A 17,588-nucleotide genomic window follows, 5' to 3' on the forward strand; every position below is an offset into this window, starting at 1 on the left:
AGGGTCAGAAATGCTGCTGACAGGACTGATCGGGAAAAATACAATAGAAAGAAGCAGATTTTTCATTAACATGATATTGGAAAGTTATTCAACATTCATTAAATCTAAAATATATCAAAAGTTTATTTCATGAGAGGTCCCCTTTAACCCCTTAAGGACCAAGGGCGTACAGGTACGCCCTTGGTCCTGCTCTCCTGATATAACGCGGGGTTACACAGTAACCCCGCGTCATATCACGGCGGGCCCGGCGTCATAGTGAAGCCGGGACCCGCCTCTAATAGCTCGCAGCGTCGATCGCGGCGCCACGCGCTATTAACCCTTTAGCCGCGCGCTCAGAGCTGAGCCGCGCGGCTAAAAGTGAAAGTGAAAGTTCCCGACTAGCTCAGTCGAGCTGTTCGGGATAGCCGCGGTGAAATTGCGGCATCCCGAACAGCTTACAAGACTGCTGGAGGGTCCCTACCTGCCTCCTCGCTGTCCGATCGCCAAATGACTGCTCAGTGCCTGAGATCCAGACATGAGCAGTCATGCGGCAGAATCGTTGATCACTGGTTTCTTATGAGAAACCAGTGATCAACATAGAAGATCAGTGTGTGCAGTGTTATAGGTCCCTATGGGATAACAATGATCAGTATAAGAGATCAGTGTGTGCAGTGTTATAGTCTCCTATGGGATAATAATGATCAGTATAAGAGATCAGTGTGTACAGTGTTTTAGGTCCCTATGGGATAATAATGATCAGTATAAGAGATCAGTGTGTGCAGTGTTATAGGTCCCTATGGGATAATAATGATCAGTATAAGAGATCAGTGTGTGCAGTGTTATAGGTCCCTATGGGATAACAATGATCAGTATAAGAGATCAGTGTGTGCAGTGTTATAGGTCCCTATGGGACCTATAACACTGCAAAAAAAAAAGTTGAAAAAAAAAGTGAAGATCATTTAACTCCTCCCCTATTAAAAGTTTGAATCACCCCCCTTTTCCAATAAAAAAAAAAACAGTGTAAATAAAAATAAACATATGTGGTATCACCGCGTGCGGAAATGTCCGAATTATAAAAATATATCATTAATTAAACCGCTCGGTCAATGGCGTGCGCGCAAAAAAATTCAATAAGTCCTATCAATGCAAAAATGGTACCGTTAAAAACTTCAGATCACGGCGCAAAAAATGAGCCCTCATACCACCCCATACACGGAAAAATAAAAAAGTTATAGGGGTCAGAAGATGAATATTTTAAACGTATTAATTTTCCTGCATGTAGTTATGATTTTTTCCAGAAGTGCGACAAAATCCAACCTATATAATTAGGGGATCATTTTAATCGTATGGACCTACAGAATGAAGATAAGGTGTCATTTTTACCGAAAAATGTACTACATAGAAACGGAAGCCCCCAAAAGTTACAAAACAGCATTTTTTTTTTCAATTTTGTCGCACAATGATTTTTTTTCCCGCTTCACCATAGATTTTTGGGCAAAATGAATGATGTCATTACAAAGTAGAATTGGTGGCGCAAAAAATAAGCCATCATATGGATTTTTAGGTGTAAATTTGAAAGAGTTATGATTTTTTAAAGGCAAGGAGCAAAAAACGAAAATGCAAAAACGGAAAACCCCCCGGTCCTTAAGGGGTTAAGGCCTCACCATGACCCCAGTGCCCCCTGTACTCACAGAAATGGACAATAAGTCTTCTCTTACCCAGTGGTGATGTTGGGGGCCGGTGATCCCCCATCATGACTATGTCCTGGTACAGATCCTTGTGTCCTTCTATATACTCCCACTCCTCCATGGAGAAATAGACAGTGACGTCCTGACACCTTATAGGAACCTGACACACACAATGATACAGTCATCAGCAGAGCCCTCCCTTATTGTATAATGTCCCAGCATTCCCAGCAGTGTCACCTCTCCAGTCAGCAGCTCAGTCATCCTGGTGGTCAGTTCTAGGATCTTCTGCTCATGTATCAGTGAATGAGGTGGAGGCTCCTCGGGGGTGGGGCTCTGGGTGGTGCCCGATCCTCCTGACACACGGGGGGTCACACACTCACCAGACCACTTCTTCACTACTGTGTAATCCTGTGTATGGTGAGACACTGATCACTACAGACATTCTAAGAATCCGCCCCCTTTCCAGTCATTTCCGGGATTATTTCTAGGGATAAGACGTCATGTGACCTCTCACCTCTCCGGTTATCAGGTGGATTATCTCTAGGGTGAGGTGTAATATCCTGGCAGCCATGTGCTTTCTGGCCTTCTCCATCCTTGTTGGGTCTATATCTATAGGAAATATACAGAGTGACTGAATACATTGTGTATATGTGATGATCACATGATGGGGGGTCTAGGGGACCCTCACCCCTGGTCTCCTCTACAATCAGGAAGGTCTCCTCTTACCCAGTGGTGATGTTGGGGTCCGGTGATCCCCCATCATGACTATGTCCTGGTACAGATCCTTGTGTCCTTCTATATACTCCCACTCCTCCATGGAGAAATAGACAGTGACGTCCTGACACCTTATAGGAACCTGACACACACAATGATACAGTCATCAGCAGAGCCCTCCCTTATTGTATAATGTCCCAGCATTCCCAGCAGTGTCACCTCTCCAGTCAGCAGCCTACCCCTCCCTCCTGACACCTCCAGCAGTGCTCACCTCTCCAGTCATCAGCCTGCCCCTCCCTCCTGACACCTCCAGCAGTGTCACCTCTCCAGTCATCAGCCTGCCCCTCCCTCCTGACACCTCCAGCAGTGCTCACCTCTTCAGTCATCAGCCTGCCCCTCCCTCCTGACACCTCCAGCAGTGCTCACCTCTCCAGTCATCAGCCTGCCCCTCCCTCCTGACACCCCCAGCAGTGCTCACCTCTCCAGTCATCAGCCTGCCCCTCCCTACTGACACCCCCAGCAGTGTTCACCTCTCCAGTCATCAGCCTACCCCTCCTCCTGACACCCCCAGCAGTGCTCACCTCTCCAGTCATCAGCCTACCCCTCCCTCCTGACACCTCCAGCAGTGCTCACCTCTCCAGTCATCAGCCTACCCCTCCCTCCTGACACCTCCAGCAGTGGTCACCTCTCCAGTCATCAGCCTGCCCCTCCCTCCTGACACCTCCAGCAGTGCTCACCTCTCCAGTCATCAGCCTGCCCCTCCCTCCTGACACCCCAAGCAGTGCTCACCTCTCCAGTCATCAGCCTGCCCCTCCCTCCTGACACCCCCAGCAGTACTCACCTCTCCAGTCAGCAGCCTGCCCCTCCCTCCTGACACCTCCAGCAGTGCTTACCTCTCCAGTCATCAGCCTGCCCCTCCCTCCTGACACCTCTAGCAGTGCTCACCTCTCCAGTCATCAGCCTGCCCCTCCCTCCTGACACCTCCAGCAGTGCTCACCTCTCCAGTCAGCAGCCTACCCCTCCCTCCTGACACCCCCAGCAGTGCTCACCTCTCCAGTCATCAGCCTGCCCCTCCCTCCTGACACCCCCAGCAGTGCTCACCTCTCCAGTCATCAGCCTGACCCTCCCTCCTGACACCCCCAGCAGTGCTCACCTCTCCAGTCATCAGCCTGCCCCTCCCTCCTGACACCCCCAGCAGTGCTCACCTCTCCAGTCATCAGCCTACCCCTCCCTCCTGACACCTCCAGCAGTGCTCACCTCTCCAGTCATCAGCCTGCCCCTCCCTCCTGACACCTCCAGCAGTGCTCACCTCTCCAGTCATCAGCCTGCCCCTCCCTCTTGACACCCCCAGCAGTGCTCACCTCTCCAGTCATCAGCCTGCCCCTCCCTCCTGACACCTCCAGCAGTGTCACCTCTCCAGTCATCAGCCTGCCCCTCCCTCCTGACACCCCCAGCAGTGCTCACCTCTCCAGTCATCAGCCTGCCCCTCCAGCAGTGCTCACCTCTCCAGTCATCAGCCTGCCCCTCCCTCCTGACACCCCCAGCAGTGCTCACCTCTCCAGTCAGCAGCCTACCCCTCCCTCCTGACACCTCCAGCAGTGCTCACCTCTCCAGTCATCAGCCTGCCCCTCCCTCCTGACACCTCCAGCAGTGTCACCTCTCCAGTCATCAGCCTGCCCCTCCCTCCTGACACCCCCAGCAGTGCTCACCTCTCCAGTCATCAGCCTGCCCCTCCCTCCTGACACCCCCAGCAGTGCTCACCTCTCCAGTCAGCAGGTCGGCCATCTTGTTGATGAGTTCCAGGATCTCCTGATGACTGTTTCCCTTATGTATCAGTGAGTGAGGTGGAGGCAGCGATATAGGAACCTGCTCCCTGCTCCATCCTTCCCCCTCTTCTGTCTTCACTACCATGTAATCCTGTGTATGGAGGAGACATTGATGTCACTTTATCCCTTCACCTCTCCAGCCATGTCCATGGTTTAGAGATAGAAGAGACGGGACATGATCTCCAGAATCCCTCACCTCTCCGCTCAGCAGGGACATGATCTCTAGGGCCACGTGTAATATTCTCTCCTCCATCACATCCAGGTCCTTCTCCATCCTTAGGGGGCAGTCAGGAGAAGAAAGGGAGACCCCCGACCACTGATGGAGACCTCCCCCTGGAGAGTGTATATAAAGACAAGCTGGAAGAGACTTCATGGTGACTCCACATATATGGCCCCTATTATATATATATACAGAAGAGATAACAGTATATACACATATATGGCCCCTATTATATATATACAGAAGAGATAACAGTATATACACATATATGGCCCCTATTATATATATATACAGAAGAGATAACAGTATATACACATATATGGCCCCTATTATATATATATATATATATATATATATATATACAGAAGAGATAACAGTATATACACATATATGGCCCCTATTATATATATATACAGAAGAGATAACAGTATATACACATATATGGCCCCTATTATATATATATATATATACATACAGAAGAGATAACAGTATATACACATATATGGCCCCTATTATATATATACAGAAGAGATAACAGTATATACACATATATGGCCCCTATTATATATATACAGAAGAGATAACAGTATATACACATATATGGCCCCTATTATATATATACAGAAGAGATAACAGTATATACACATATATGGCCCCTATTATATATATACAGAAGAGATAACAGTATATACACATATATGGCCCCTATTATATATATATACAGAAGAGATAACAGTATATACACATATATGGCCCCTATTATATATATATACAGAAGAGATAACAGTATATACACATATATGGCCCCTATAATATATATATACAGAAGAGATAACAGTATATACACATATATGGCCCCTATAATATATATATATATATATATATATATATATATATATATACAGAAGAGATAACAGTATATACACATATATGGCCCCTATTATATATATATATACAGAAGAGATAACAGTATATACACATATATGGCCCCTATTATATATATATACAGAAGAGATAACAGTATATACACATATATGGCCCCTATTATATATATACAGAAGAGATAACAGTATATACACATATATGGCCCCTTTTATATATATACAGAAGAGATAACAGTATATACACATATATGGCCCCTATTATATATATACAGAAGAGATAACAGTATATACACATATATGGCCCCTATTATATATATATATACAGAAGAGATAACAGTATATACACATATATGGCCCCTATTATATATATATATATATATATATACAGAAGAGATAACAGTATATACACATATATGGCCCCTATTATATATATATACAGAAGAGATAACAGTATATACACATATATGGCCCCTATTATATATATATATATATATACATACAGAAGAGATAACAGTATATACACATATATGGCCCCTATTATATATATACAGAAGAGATAACAGTATATACACATATATGGCCCCTATTATATATATATATACAGAAGAGATAACAGTATATACACATATATGGCCCCTATTATATATACAGAAGAGATAACAGTATATACACATATATGGCCCCTATTATATATACAGAAGAGATAACAGTATATACACATATATGGCCCCTATTATATATATATACAGAAGAGATAACAGTATATACACATATATGGCCCCTATTATATATATACAGAAGAGATAACAGTATATACACATATATGGCCCCTATTATATATATACAGAAGAGATAACAGTATATACACATATATGGCCCCTATTATATATATACAGAAGAGATAACAGTATATACACATATATGGCCCCTATTATATATATACAGAAGAGATAACAGTATATACACATATATGGCCCCTATTATATATATATACAGGAGAGATAACAGTATATACACATATATGGCCCCTATTATATATATATATACAGAAGAGATAACAGTATATACACATATATGGCCCCTATTATATATATATATATACAGAAGAGATAACAGTATATACACATATATGGCCCCTATTATATATATACAGAAGAGATAACAGTATATACACATATATGGCCCCTATTATATATATACAGAAGAGATAACAGTATAAACACATATATGGCCCATATTATATATATATACAGAAGAGATAACAGTATATACACATATATGGCCCCTATTATATATATATATATATATATATATATATATATATATATATACAGAAGAGATAACAGTATATACACATATATGGCCCCTATTATATATATACAGAAGAGATAACAGTATATACACATATATGGCCCCTATTATATATATACAGAAGAGATAACAGTATATACACATATATGGCCCCTATTATATATACAGAAGATATAACAGTATATACACATATATGGCCCCTATTATATATACAGAAGAGATAACAGTATATACACATATATGGCCCCTATTATATATATATATATATATATATATATATATATATACAGAAGAGATAACAGTATATACACATATATGGCCCCTATTATATATATATATATATATATATATATATACAGAAGAGATAACAGTATATACACATATATGGCCCCTATTATATATACAGAAGAGATAACAGTATATACACATATATGGCCCCTATTATATATACAGAAGAGATAACAGTATATACACATATATGGCCCCTATTATATATATACAGAAGAGATAACAGTATATACACATATATGGCCCCTATTATATATATACAGAAGAGATAACAGTATATACACATATATGGCCCCTATTATATATATATATATATACAGAAGAGATAACAGTATATACACATATATGGCCCCTATTATATATATATATACAGAAGAGATAACAGTATATACACATATATGGCCCCTATTATATATATATACAGGAGAGATAACAGTATATACACATATATGGCCCCTATTATATATATATATATATACAGAAGAGATAACAGTATATACACATATATGGCCCCTATTATATATATACAGAAGAGATAACAGTATATACACATATATGGCCCCTATTATATATATACAGAAGAGATAACAGTATATACACATATATGGCCCCTATTATATATATATACAGGAGAGATAACAGTATATACACATATATGGCCCCTATTATATATATATATATATATACAGAAGAGATAACAGTATATACACATATATGGCCCCTATTATATATATATACAGAAGAGTTAACAGTATATACACATATATGGCCCCTATTATATATATATACAGAAGAGATAACAGTATATACACATATATGGCCCCTATTATATATATATATACAGAAGAGATAACAGTATATACACATATATGGCCCCTATTATATATATATATACAGAAGAGATAACAGTATATACACATATATGGCCCCTATTATATATATACAGAAGAGATAACAGTATATACACATATATGGCCCCTATTATATATATATACAGAAGAGATAACAGTATATACACATATATGGCCCCTATTATATATATATATACAGAAGAGATAACAGTATATACACATATATGGCCCCTATTATATATATATATACAGAAGAGATAACAGTATATACACATATATGGCCCCTATTATATATATATACAGAAGAGATAACAGTATATACACATATATGGCCCCTATTATATATATATACAGAAGAGATAACAGTATATACACATATATGGCCCCTATTATATATACAGAAGAGATAACAGTATATACACATATATGGCCCCTATTATATATATACAGAAGAGATAACAGTATATACACATATATGGCCCCTATTATATATATACAGAAGAGATAACAGTATATACACATATATGGCCCCTATTATATATATATATACAGAAGAGATAACAGTATATACACATATATGGCCCCTATTATATATATATATACAGAAGAGATAACAGTATATACACATATATGGCCCCTATTATATATATATACAGAAGAGATAACAGTATATACACATATATGGCCCCTATTATATATACAGAAGAGATAACAGTATATACACATATATGGCCCCTATTATATATATACAGAAGAGATAACAGTATATACACATATATGGCCCCTATTATATATATATACAGAAGAGATAACAGTATATACACATATATGGCCCCTATTATATATATATATACAGAAGAGATAACAGTATATACACATATATGGCCCCTATTATATATATATACAGAAGAGATAACAGTATATACACATATATGGCCCCTATTATATATATATACAGAAGAGATAACAGTATATACACATATATGGCCCCTATTATATATACAGAAGAGATAACAGTATATACACATATATGGCCCCTATTATATATATACAGAAGAGATAACAGTATATACACATATATGGCCCCTATTATATATATATACAGAAGAGATAACAGTATATACACATATATGGCCCCTATTATATATATACAGAAGAGATAACAGTATATACACATATATGGCCCCTATTATATACATATATATACAGAAGAGATAACAGTATATACACATATATGGCCCCTATTATATATATATATACAGAAGAGATAACAGTATATACACATATATGGCCCCTATTATATATATACAGAAGAGATAACAGTATATACACATATTACAGACATTACTATATAATATAACAATAATATACTTCTCTCTTCTCACCTCCCTGTATATAGAAGATTCCAGGTGTCTTAAGGACCTTCAGTGATGTCACAATCATGTGATCAGTCACATGGGTGGGAGGAGTCAGGCTCCAGGCTGTACTGCCGAAGAGACTAAAGGACCTTTGTTGATGTCAGGATCATGTGATCAGTCACATGGGTGGGAGGAGTCAGGCTACAACCTACATAAGACAGAATGACCCTCAATCCCCTGATATTTCATCAATCCGCTCTATAGAACTATTTATATATGACCCAATAGCGCCCCCGAGTGGTGACAATTATATAATTATAGAGACATCATTTATTATACATTTCATCAATCCTCTCTATAGAACTATTTATATATGATCCAATAGCGCCCCCGAGTGGTGACAATTATATAATTATAGAGACATCATTTATTATACATTTCATCAATCCTCTCTATAGAACTATTTATATATGACCCAATAGCGCCCCCGAGTGGTGACAATTATATAATTATAGAGACATCATTTATTATACATTTCATCAATCCTCTCTATAGATCTATTTATATATGACCAATAGCGCCCCCGAGTGGTGACAATTATATAATTATAGAGACATCATTTATTATACATTTCATCAATCCTCTCTATAGAACTATTTATATATGGACCAATAGCGCCCCCGAGTGGTGACAATTATATAATTATACAGACATAATTTATTATACATTTCATCAATCCTCTCTATAGAACTATTTATATATGACCCAATAGCGCCCCCGAGTGGTGACAATTATATAATTATAGAGACATCATTTATTATACATTTCATCAATCCTCTCTATAGATCTATTTATATATGACCAATAGCGCCCCCGAGTGGTGACAATTATATAATTATACAGACATAATTTATTATACATTTCATCAATCCTCTCTATAGAACTATTTATATATGACCCAATAGCGCCCCCGAGTGGTGACAATTATATAATTATACAGACATAATTTATTATACATTTCATCAATCCTCTCTCTATAGAACTATTTATATATGACCCAATAGCGCCCCCGAGTGGTGACAATTATATAATTATACAGACATCATTTATTATACATTTCATCAATCCTCTCTCTATAGAACTATTTATATATGACCCAATAGCGCCCCCGAGTGGTGACAATTATATAATTATAGAGACATCATTTATTATACATTTCATCAATCCTCTCTATAGAACTATTTATATATAGACCAATAGCGCCCCCGAGTGGTGACAATTATATAATTATAGAGACATCATTTATTATACATTTCATCAATCCTCTCTATAGAACTATTTATATATGGACCAATAGCGCCCCCGAGTGGTGACAATTATATAATTATAGAGACATCATTTATTATACATTTCATCAATCCTCTCTATAGAACTATTTATATATGACCCAATAGCGCCCCCGAGTGGTGACAATTATATAATTATAGGAGACATTTCATTTATTATATATTTCATCAATCCTCTCTATAGAACTATTTATATATGACCAATAGCGCCCCCGAGTGGTGACAATTATATCATTATAGAGACATCATTTATTATACATTTCATCAATCCTCTCTATAGAACTATTTATATATGGACCAATAGCGCCCCCGAGTGGTGACAATTATATAATTATAGGAGACATTTCATTTATTATACATTTTGATGAGAACAAATCCCAGAAGATCCAGAGATTGTGAAGGTTTTATATATTTCAGGGTCTCTGGATTTTTCAGGACCCTCCGCCTCCTATAACACTCGCTGTTATAGACAGAGTTCACTGTTATAGTGAAGCCAAGTGCTCCGGAATACGAGGATCCGGTCATCACTGCTGGGGCCACCAGGTCACTATCTCCAGGAGGGGCCCCATTATAGGTGGTGACTGCCACAGGGCCAAAAGACAGCGGTGTGGGACACCAAGGGGACAGGCAGGAGTCTTCATAGTCAGGGGGGCAGCACAGATTCATCATACACAGGAAATTCATCCAATAACAAGGCAGCTGGTGAGAAAGAGGCCAAGGAGGCAAGAAGGGGTCACACATTGTAACGGAATATCATGTGATGTCCAGGGCCGCCCATAGGTGTTCAGGCGCCCTGTGTGAGCTAACCTTGTGGTGCCCCCCCCCCCCCATATTACCCCATAAACATAGAGGAAAGAAATCTCTGTGACAAATATTTTTTTTAAATATTGAATCAGTCCCCTGCCCCCCTTAATCAGATGCAGTATAGTCCCCCACATTAGGTTGGCAGTATAGCTCCCCCACATTAGGTGCAGTATAGTTCCCCCCCACATTAGGTGCAGTATAGTTTCCCCCCACATTAGGTGCAGTATAGTTCCCCCCACATTAGGTGCAGTATAGTTCCCCCCACATTAGGTGCAGTATAGTTTCCCCCCACATTAGGTGCAGTATAGTTCCCCCCCACATTAGGTGCAGTATAGTTCCCCCCACATTAGGTGCAGTATAGTTCCCCCCACATTAGGTGCAGTATAGTTTCCCCCACATTAGGTGCAGTATAGTTTCCCCCCACATTAGGTGCAGTATAGTTTCCCCCCACATTAGGTGCAGTATAGTTTCCCCCACATTAGGTGCAGTATAGTTCCCCCCACATTAGGTGCAGTACATGGCAAGGCAATGGCAAGGCAATAACAGGAACGCTTTCTCTCAGGCTCAAGGCAACAAATATCTGGCAGGGAAGTGAGGAGGGTGGAGGATTTTATCATTAGTGAATTACACTAATGAGTGCACTGGCCCTTTAAATCTTAAAGCTATGGCGCACGTGCCCTAGAAGACAGGGAAATGCGCGCGGGAGCAGAGAGGCGGGGGAAGGAGAAGCACCAGGTGAGTGACGGACTGGGGCTCTCATGCGGGCGCGTCCGGCGATGCGAGTCCCAGCCCTGCCGGCAACAGCAGGAAACAGGACCATGCGCTCACGACCAGCGTGTGCGGCCGGAGTGCATAACGTAACGTAGTCACATGTTCAATTCACATGTTTGTTACCCAGAAAGCACCAGCTAACCAGGTGACCTGCAGCTTGACCTATGGGCTCCTTGCTCAGCCCCCCTTTATAAGAGGGGGAGCCATTACAATCTCTTAGATCCTGAGGTCAAGTCCAGTCCAGACGTCTCAGGATCAGTGTCCAGCACATCTGGAGGCCTAAAGCCTAAATTACAGCCACAAGTCAGTAAGTCATCTCTGTCTGCTGTCACTACCTACAGACAAGTCTATTATAGTCAGTGTGGCTGTCCTAAAGTCTGTCAGAGTGAGAACCCAGGCGGGACCACCAGGAAGGAGTGCAAGCAGAACCCAAGCGGGACCACCAGGGAGTGTGAGCAGAACCCAGGCGGGACCACCAGGAGGGAGTGTGAGCAGAACCCAGGCGGGACCACCAGGAGGGAGTCCGAGCGAACCCAGGCGGGACCACCAGGAGGGAGTCCGAGCAGAACCCAGGCGGGACCACCAGGAAGGAGTGCAAGCAGAACCCAAGCGGGACCACCAGGGAGTGTGAGCAGAACCCAGGCGGGACCACCAGGAGGGAGTGCAAGCAGAACCCAGGTGGGACCACCAGGAAAGAGTGCGAGCAGATCCCAGGCGGGACCACCAGGAGGCAGTGTGAGCAGAACCCAGGCGGGACCACCAGGAGGGAGTGTGAGCCGAACCCAGGCGGGACCACCAGGAGGGAGTGCGAGCAGAACCCAGGCGGGACCACCAGGAGGGAGTGGGAGCAAAACCCAGGCGGGACCACCAGGAGGGAGTGCCGAGCAGAACCCAGGCGGGACCGCCAGGAGGGAGTGCGAGCAGAACCCAGGCGGGACCACCAGGAGGTAGTGCGAGCAGAACCCAGGCGGGACCACCAGGAAGGAGTGCAAGCAGAACCCAAGCGGGACCACCAGGGAGTGTGAGCAGAACCCAGGCGGGACCACCAGGAGGGAGTGTGAGCAGAACCCAGGCGGGACACCAGGAGGGAGTCCGAGCAGAACCCAGGCGGGACCACCAGGAAGGAGTGCAAGCAGAACCCAAGCGGGACCACTAGGGAGTGCGAGCAGAACCCAGGCGGGACCACCAGGAGGGAGTGTGAGCCGAACCCAGGCGGGACCACCAGGAGGGAGTGCAAGCAGAACCCAAGCGGGACCACCAGGGAGTGTGAGCAGAACCCAGGCGGGACCACCAGGAGGGAGTGCGAGCAGAACCCAGGCGGGACCACCAGGAGGGAGTGTGAGCCGAACCCAGGCGGGACCACCAGGAGGGAGTGCGAGCAGAACCCAGGCGGGACCACCAGGAGGGAGTGGGAGCAAAACCCAGGCGGGACCACCAGGAGGGAGTGCCGAGCAGAACCCAGGCGGGACCGCCAGAAGGGAGTGCGAGCAGAACCCAGGCGGGACCACCAGGAGGTAGTGCGAGCAGAACCCAGGCGGGACCACCAGGAAGGAGTGCAAGCAGAACCAAAGCGGGACCACCAGGGAGTGTGAGCAGAACCCAGGCGGGACCACCAGGAGGGAGTGTGAGCAGAACCCAGGCGGGACACCAGGAGGGAGTCCGAGCAGAACCCAGGCGGGACCACCAGGAAGGAGTGCAAGCAGAACCCAAGCGGGACCACCAGGGAGTGCGAGCAGAACCCAGGCGGGACCACCAGGAGGGAGTGCGAGCAGAACCCAGGTGGGACCACCAGGAAAGAGTGCGAGCAGAACCCAGGCGGGACCACCAGGAGGGAGTGTGAGCAGAACCCAGGCGGGACCACCAGGAGGGAGTGTGAGCCGAACCAAGGCGGGACCACCAGGAAGGAGTGCAAGCAGAACCCAGGCGGGACCACCAGGGAGTGTGAGCAGAACCCAGGCGGGACCACCAGGAGGGAGTGTGAGCAGAACCCAGGCGGGACCACCAGGAGGGAGTGCGAGCAGAACCCAGGCGGGACCGCCAGGAGGGAGTGCGAGCAGAACCCAGGCGGGACCACCAGGAGGGAGTGCGAGCAGAACCCAGGCGGGACCGCCAGGAGGGAGTGCGAGCAGAACCCAGGCGGGACCACCAGGAGGGAGTGCGAGCAGAACCCAGGCGGGACCACCAGGAAGGAGTCCGAGCAGAACCCAGGCGGGACCACCAGGAAAGAGTGCAAGCAGAACCCAAGCGGGACCACCAGGGAGTGCGAGCAAAACCCAGGCGGGACCACCAGGAAAGAGTGCGAGCAGAACCCAGGCGGGACCACCAGGAGGGAGTCTGAGCAGAACCCAGGCGGGACCACCAGGAGGGAGTGTGAGCCGAACCCAGGGGCGGGACCACCAGGAGGGAGTGCGAGCAGAACCCAGGCGGGACCACCAGGAGGGAGTGCGAGCAGAACCCAGGCGGGACCACCAGGAAGGAGTGCAAGCAGAACTGTCACGATTCGGCAGGCTGGAGGTGGATCCTCTGTGTCAGAGAGGGTTTGGCGAGGACCGTGTCGGTGGACCGGTTCTAAGTAGCTACTGGTTTTCACCAGAGCCCGCCGCAAAGCGGGATGGTCTTGCAGCGGCGGTAGCAACCAGGTCGTATCCACCGGCAACGGCTCAACCTCTCTGACTGCTGAGATAGGCGCGGTACAAGGGATAAGGCAAGAGCAAGGTCGGACGTAGCAGAAGGTCAGGGCAGGCAGCAAGGATCGTAGTCAGGGGCAACGGCAGGAGGTCTGGAACACAGGCTAGGAACACACAAGGAAACGCTTTCACTGGCACGATGGCAACAAGATCCGGCGAGGGAGTGAAGGGGAAGTGAGGTATAAGTAGGGAGTGCACAGGTGGAAACTAATTAAGCTAATTGGGCCAGGCACCAATCATTGGTGCACTGGCCCTTTAAGTCTCAGAGAGCTGGCGCGCGCGCGCCCTAGAGAGCAGAGCCGCGCGCGCCAGCACATGACAGCAGGGGACCGGGACGGGTAAGTGACTTGGGATGCGATTTGCGAGCGGGCGCGTCCCGCTGTGCGAATCGCATCCCCGACGGCCATGTCAGTGCAGCGCTCCCGGTCAGCGGGACTGACCGGGGCGCTGCAGGGAGAGAGACGCCGTGAGCGCTCCGGGGAGGAGCGGGGACCCGGAGCGCTCGGCGTAACAGTACCCCCCCCCCCCCTTGGGTCTCCCCCTCTTTTTGGGACCTGAAAATTCTTTAATCCGGAAGACGTCTGAGGACCCGGAGACCGGAGTGGCTTCCTCTAGGTATTTAACTTCAAAGGGTCCAAGGTAACGTGGTCCCAGATAAAAACTGGGGACACGGAAGCGGATATACTTGGCGGAGAGCCACGCGAAAACAGGAGGAGCTCTTCTCTTTTTTCCGGCAAGCTTCTTCACCCGGGATGAGGCTAGTATGAGGAATTTTAGAGTCTTTTTCCAGACGGTGGCGAAGCCCCGGGAAAGCACATCAACAGCGGGCACACAAGAAGGCGTGGGAGTGGGGAGGGAGGGAAGAGGGTCAAGCTTGGCACGGGGCAGAGTGTAAACAGGACGGGGGCTGTGAGGAGGAGACACAGCATAGTCCAGATAGGCCTTGGGGAGACCAGGTAAAGGGGGAGACACAGAGGTTTGACTGACGGGACTGGGAGCAGACGTGAGGCATTTTCTGTGGCAAGAAGCACCCCAGCTCATGATCTCCCCGATGGTCCAGACAAGGGTAGAGGAGTGGCGTTGGAGCCATGGCAGACTGAGGAGGACTTCAGAGGAGCATTTGGGCAAAACAAAAAGTTCCATGCTCAAGAGCAGGGGTTCTGTGCGGTAACGCACAGTGCAGTATAGAAGTAAATCTTCTTTCTTCCTGCGGCGAGACCTCTCTTCAGGGGTCAGGCGAGACCGATCCACTTGCATAGCCTCCTCGGCGGGAGACACAGGGGTGGATTGCAAAGGATACTGTGAGAGAGGTGCTCCGAGCGGTGTGGCACATGGCAGGGCCTTCCCGGGCAGGAGACCACGGCAGAGACTAGAGTCCCCATCAAATTTGTCCGGCAGGGACAAGCAGGGGTTAGGAGCGGCCTGTCGCTGCGGAGGAGTTGCAGGAGTCGCCGGAGGAGATGGTTGTTGCTGTTGCAGCTGCTGTGTCTGTGACTGAAGTTGCTGTATCTGCGGCAGCAGCTGCTGTATCTGTGACTGAAGTTGCTGTGTCACGGTGGTCAAGTATGCCAGCTGGTGATTTCGTTGGGTGATCATTAGGGATTGCTGGGCAATCACCGTGGAAATGTCGGCAAGACTTGACAGCGGCACCTCAGCGGAATCCATGGCCGGATCTACTGTCACGATTCGGCAGGCTGGAGGTGGATCCTCTGTGTCAGAGAGGGTTTGGCGAGGACCGTGTCGGTGGACCGGTTCTAAGTAGCTACTGGTTTTCACCAGAGCCCGCCGCAAAGCGGGATGGTCTTGCAGCGGCGGTAGCAACCAGGTCGTATCCACTAGCAACGGCTCAACCTCTCTGACTGCTGAAGATAGGCGCGGTACAAGGGAGTAGACAAGAGCAAGGTCGGACGTAGCAGAAGGTCAGGGCAGGCAGCAAGGATCGTAGTCAGGGGCAACGGCAGGAGGTCTGGAACACAGGCTAGGAACACTCAAGGAAAGGCTTTCTCTGGCACAAGGGCAACAAGATCCGGCCAGGGAGTGCAGGGGAAGTGAGGTATAAGTAGGGAGTGCACAGGTGGAAACTAATTAAGCTAATTGGGCCAGGCACCAATCATTGGTGCACTGGCCCTTTAAGTCTCAGAGAGCTGGCGCGCGCGCGCCCTAGAGAGCGGAGCCGCGCGCGCCAGCACATGACAGCAGGGGACCGGGACGGGTAAGTGACTTGGGATGCGATTCGCGAGCGGGCGTGTCCCGCTGTGCGAATCGCATCCCCGACGGCCATGTCAGTGCAGCGCTCCCGGTCAGCGGGACTGACCGGGGCGCTGCAGGGAGAGAGACGCCGTGAGCGCTCCGGGGAGGAGCGGGGACCCGGAGCGCTCGGCGTAACAAGAACCCAAGCGGGACCACCAGGGAGTGTGAGCAGAACCCAGGCGGGACCACCAGGAGGGAGTGCGAGCAGAACCCAGGCGGGACCACCAGGAGGGAGTGTGAGCAGAACCCAGGCGGGACCACCAGGAGGGAGTTCGAGCAGAACCCAGGCGGGACCACCACCAGGAGGGAGTGGGAGCAGAACCCAGGCGGGACCACCAGGAGGGAGTGTGAGCAGAACCCAGGCGGGACCACCAGGAGGGAGTGCCGAGCAGAACCCAGGCGGGACCGCCAGGAGGGAGTGCGAGCAGAACCCAGGCGGGACCACCAGGAGGTAGTGCGAGCAGAACCCAGGCGGGACCACCAGGAAGGAGTGCAAGCAGAACCCAAGCGGGACCACCAGGGAGTGTGAGTAGAACCCAGGCGGGACCACCAGGAGGGAGTGTGAGCAGAACCCAGGCGGGACCACCAGGAGGGAGTCCGAGCAGAACCCA

General features: G+C 46.7%; 2 protein-coding genes across 4 annotated transcripts in view; both read right to left on the reverse strand.

Annotated features, from left to right (window-relative positions):
- The window catches only part of LOC130358162 (uncharacterized), a 164,722-nt gene extending 155,500 nt beyond the window's left edge, over positions 1 to 9,222 (reverse strand). The window contains exons 1-6 of the mRNA XM_056561014.1: positions 9,147 to 9,222; positions 4,404 to 4,540; positions 4,143 to 4,298; positions 2,394 to 2,523; positions 2,182 to 2,276; positions 1,698 to 2,075 (exon numbers count right to left, since the gene is read on the reverse strand). Coding sequence (XP_056416989.1) covers positions 1,818 to 2,075; positions 2,182 to 2,276; positions 2,394 to 2,523; positions 4,143 to 4,298; positions 4,404 to 4,540; positions 9,147 to 9,204 — 834 coding nt within the window. The 5' untranslated portion in view covers positions 9,205 to 9,222 and the 3' untranslated portion in view covers positions 1,698 to 1,817. The remainder of the gene's footprint in view (positions 1 to 1,697; positions 2,076 to 2,181; positions 2,277 to 2,393; positions 2,524 to 4,142; positions 4,299 to 4,403; positions 4,541 to 9,146) is intronic.
- The window catches only part of LOC130358153 (zinc finger protein 436-like), a 334,942-nt gene that overhangs the window by 57,898 nt on the left and 259,456 nt on the right, over positions 1 to 17,588 (reverse strand). The window lies entirely within an intron of this gene.

The sequence above is a fragment of the Hyla sarda genome, chromosome 2 (genome assembly GCF_029499605.1).
Source record: "Hyla sarda isolate aHylSar1 chromosome 2, aHylSar1.hap1, whole genome shotgun sequence".
NCBI lineage: Eukaryota > Metazoa > Chordata > Amphibia > Anura > Hylidae > Hyla > Hyla sarda.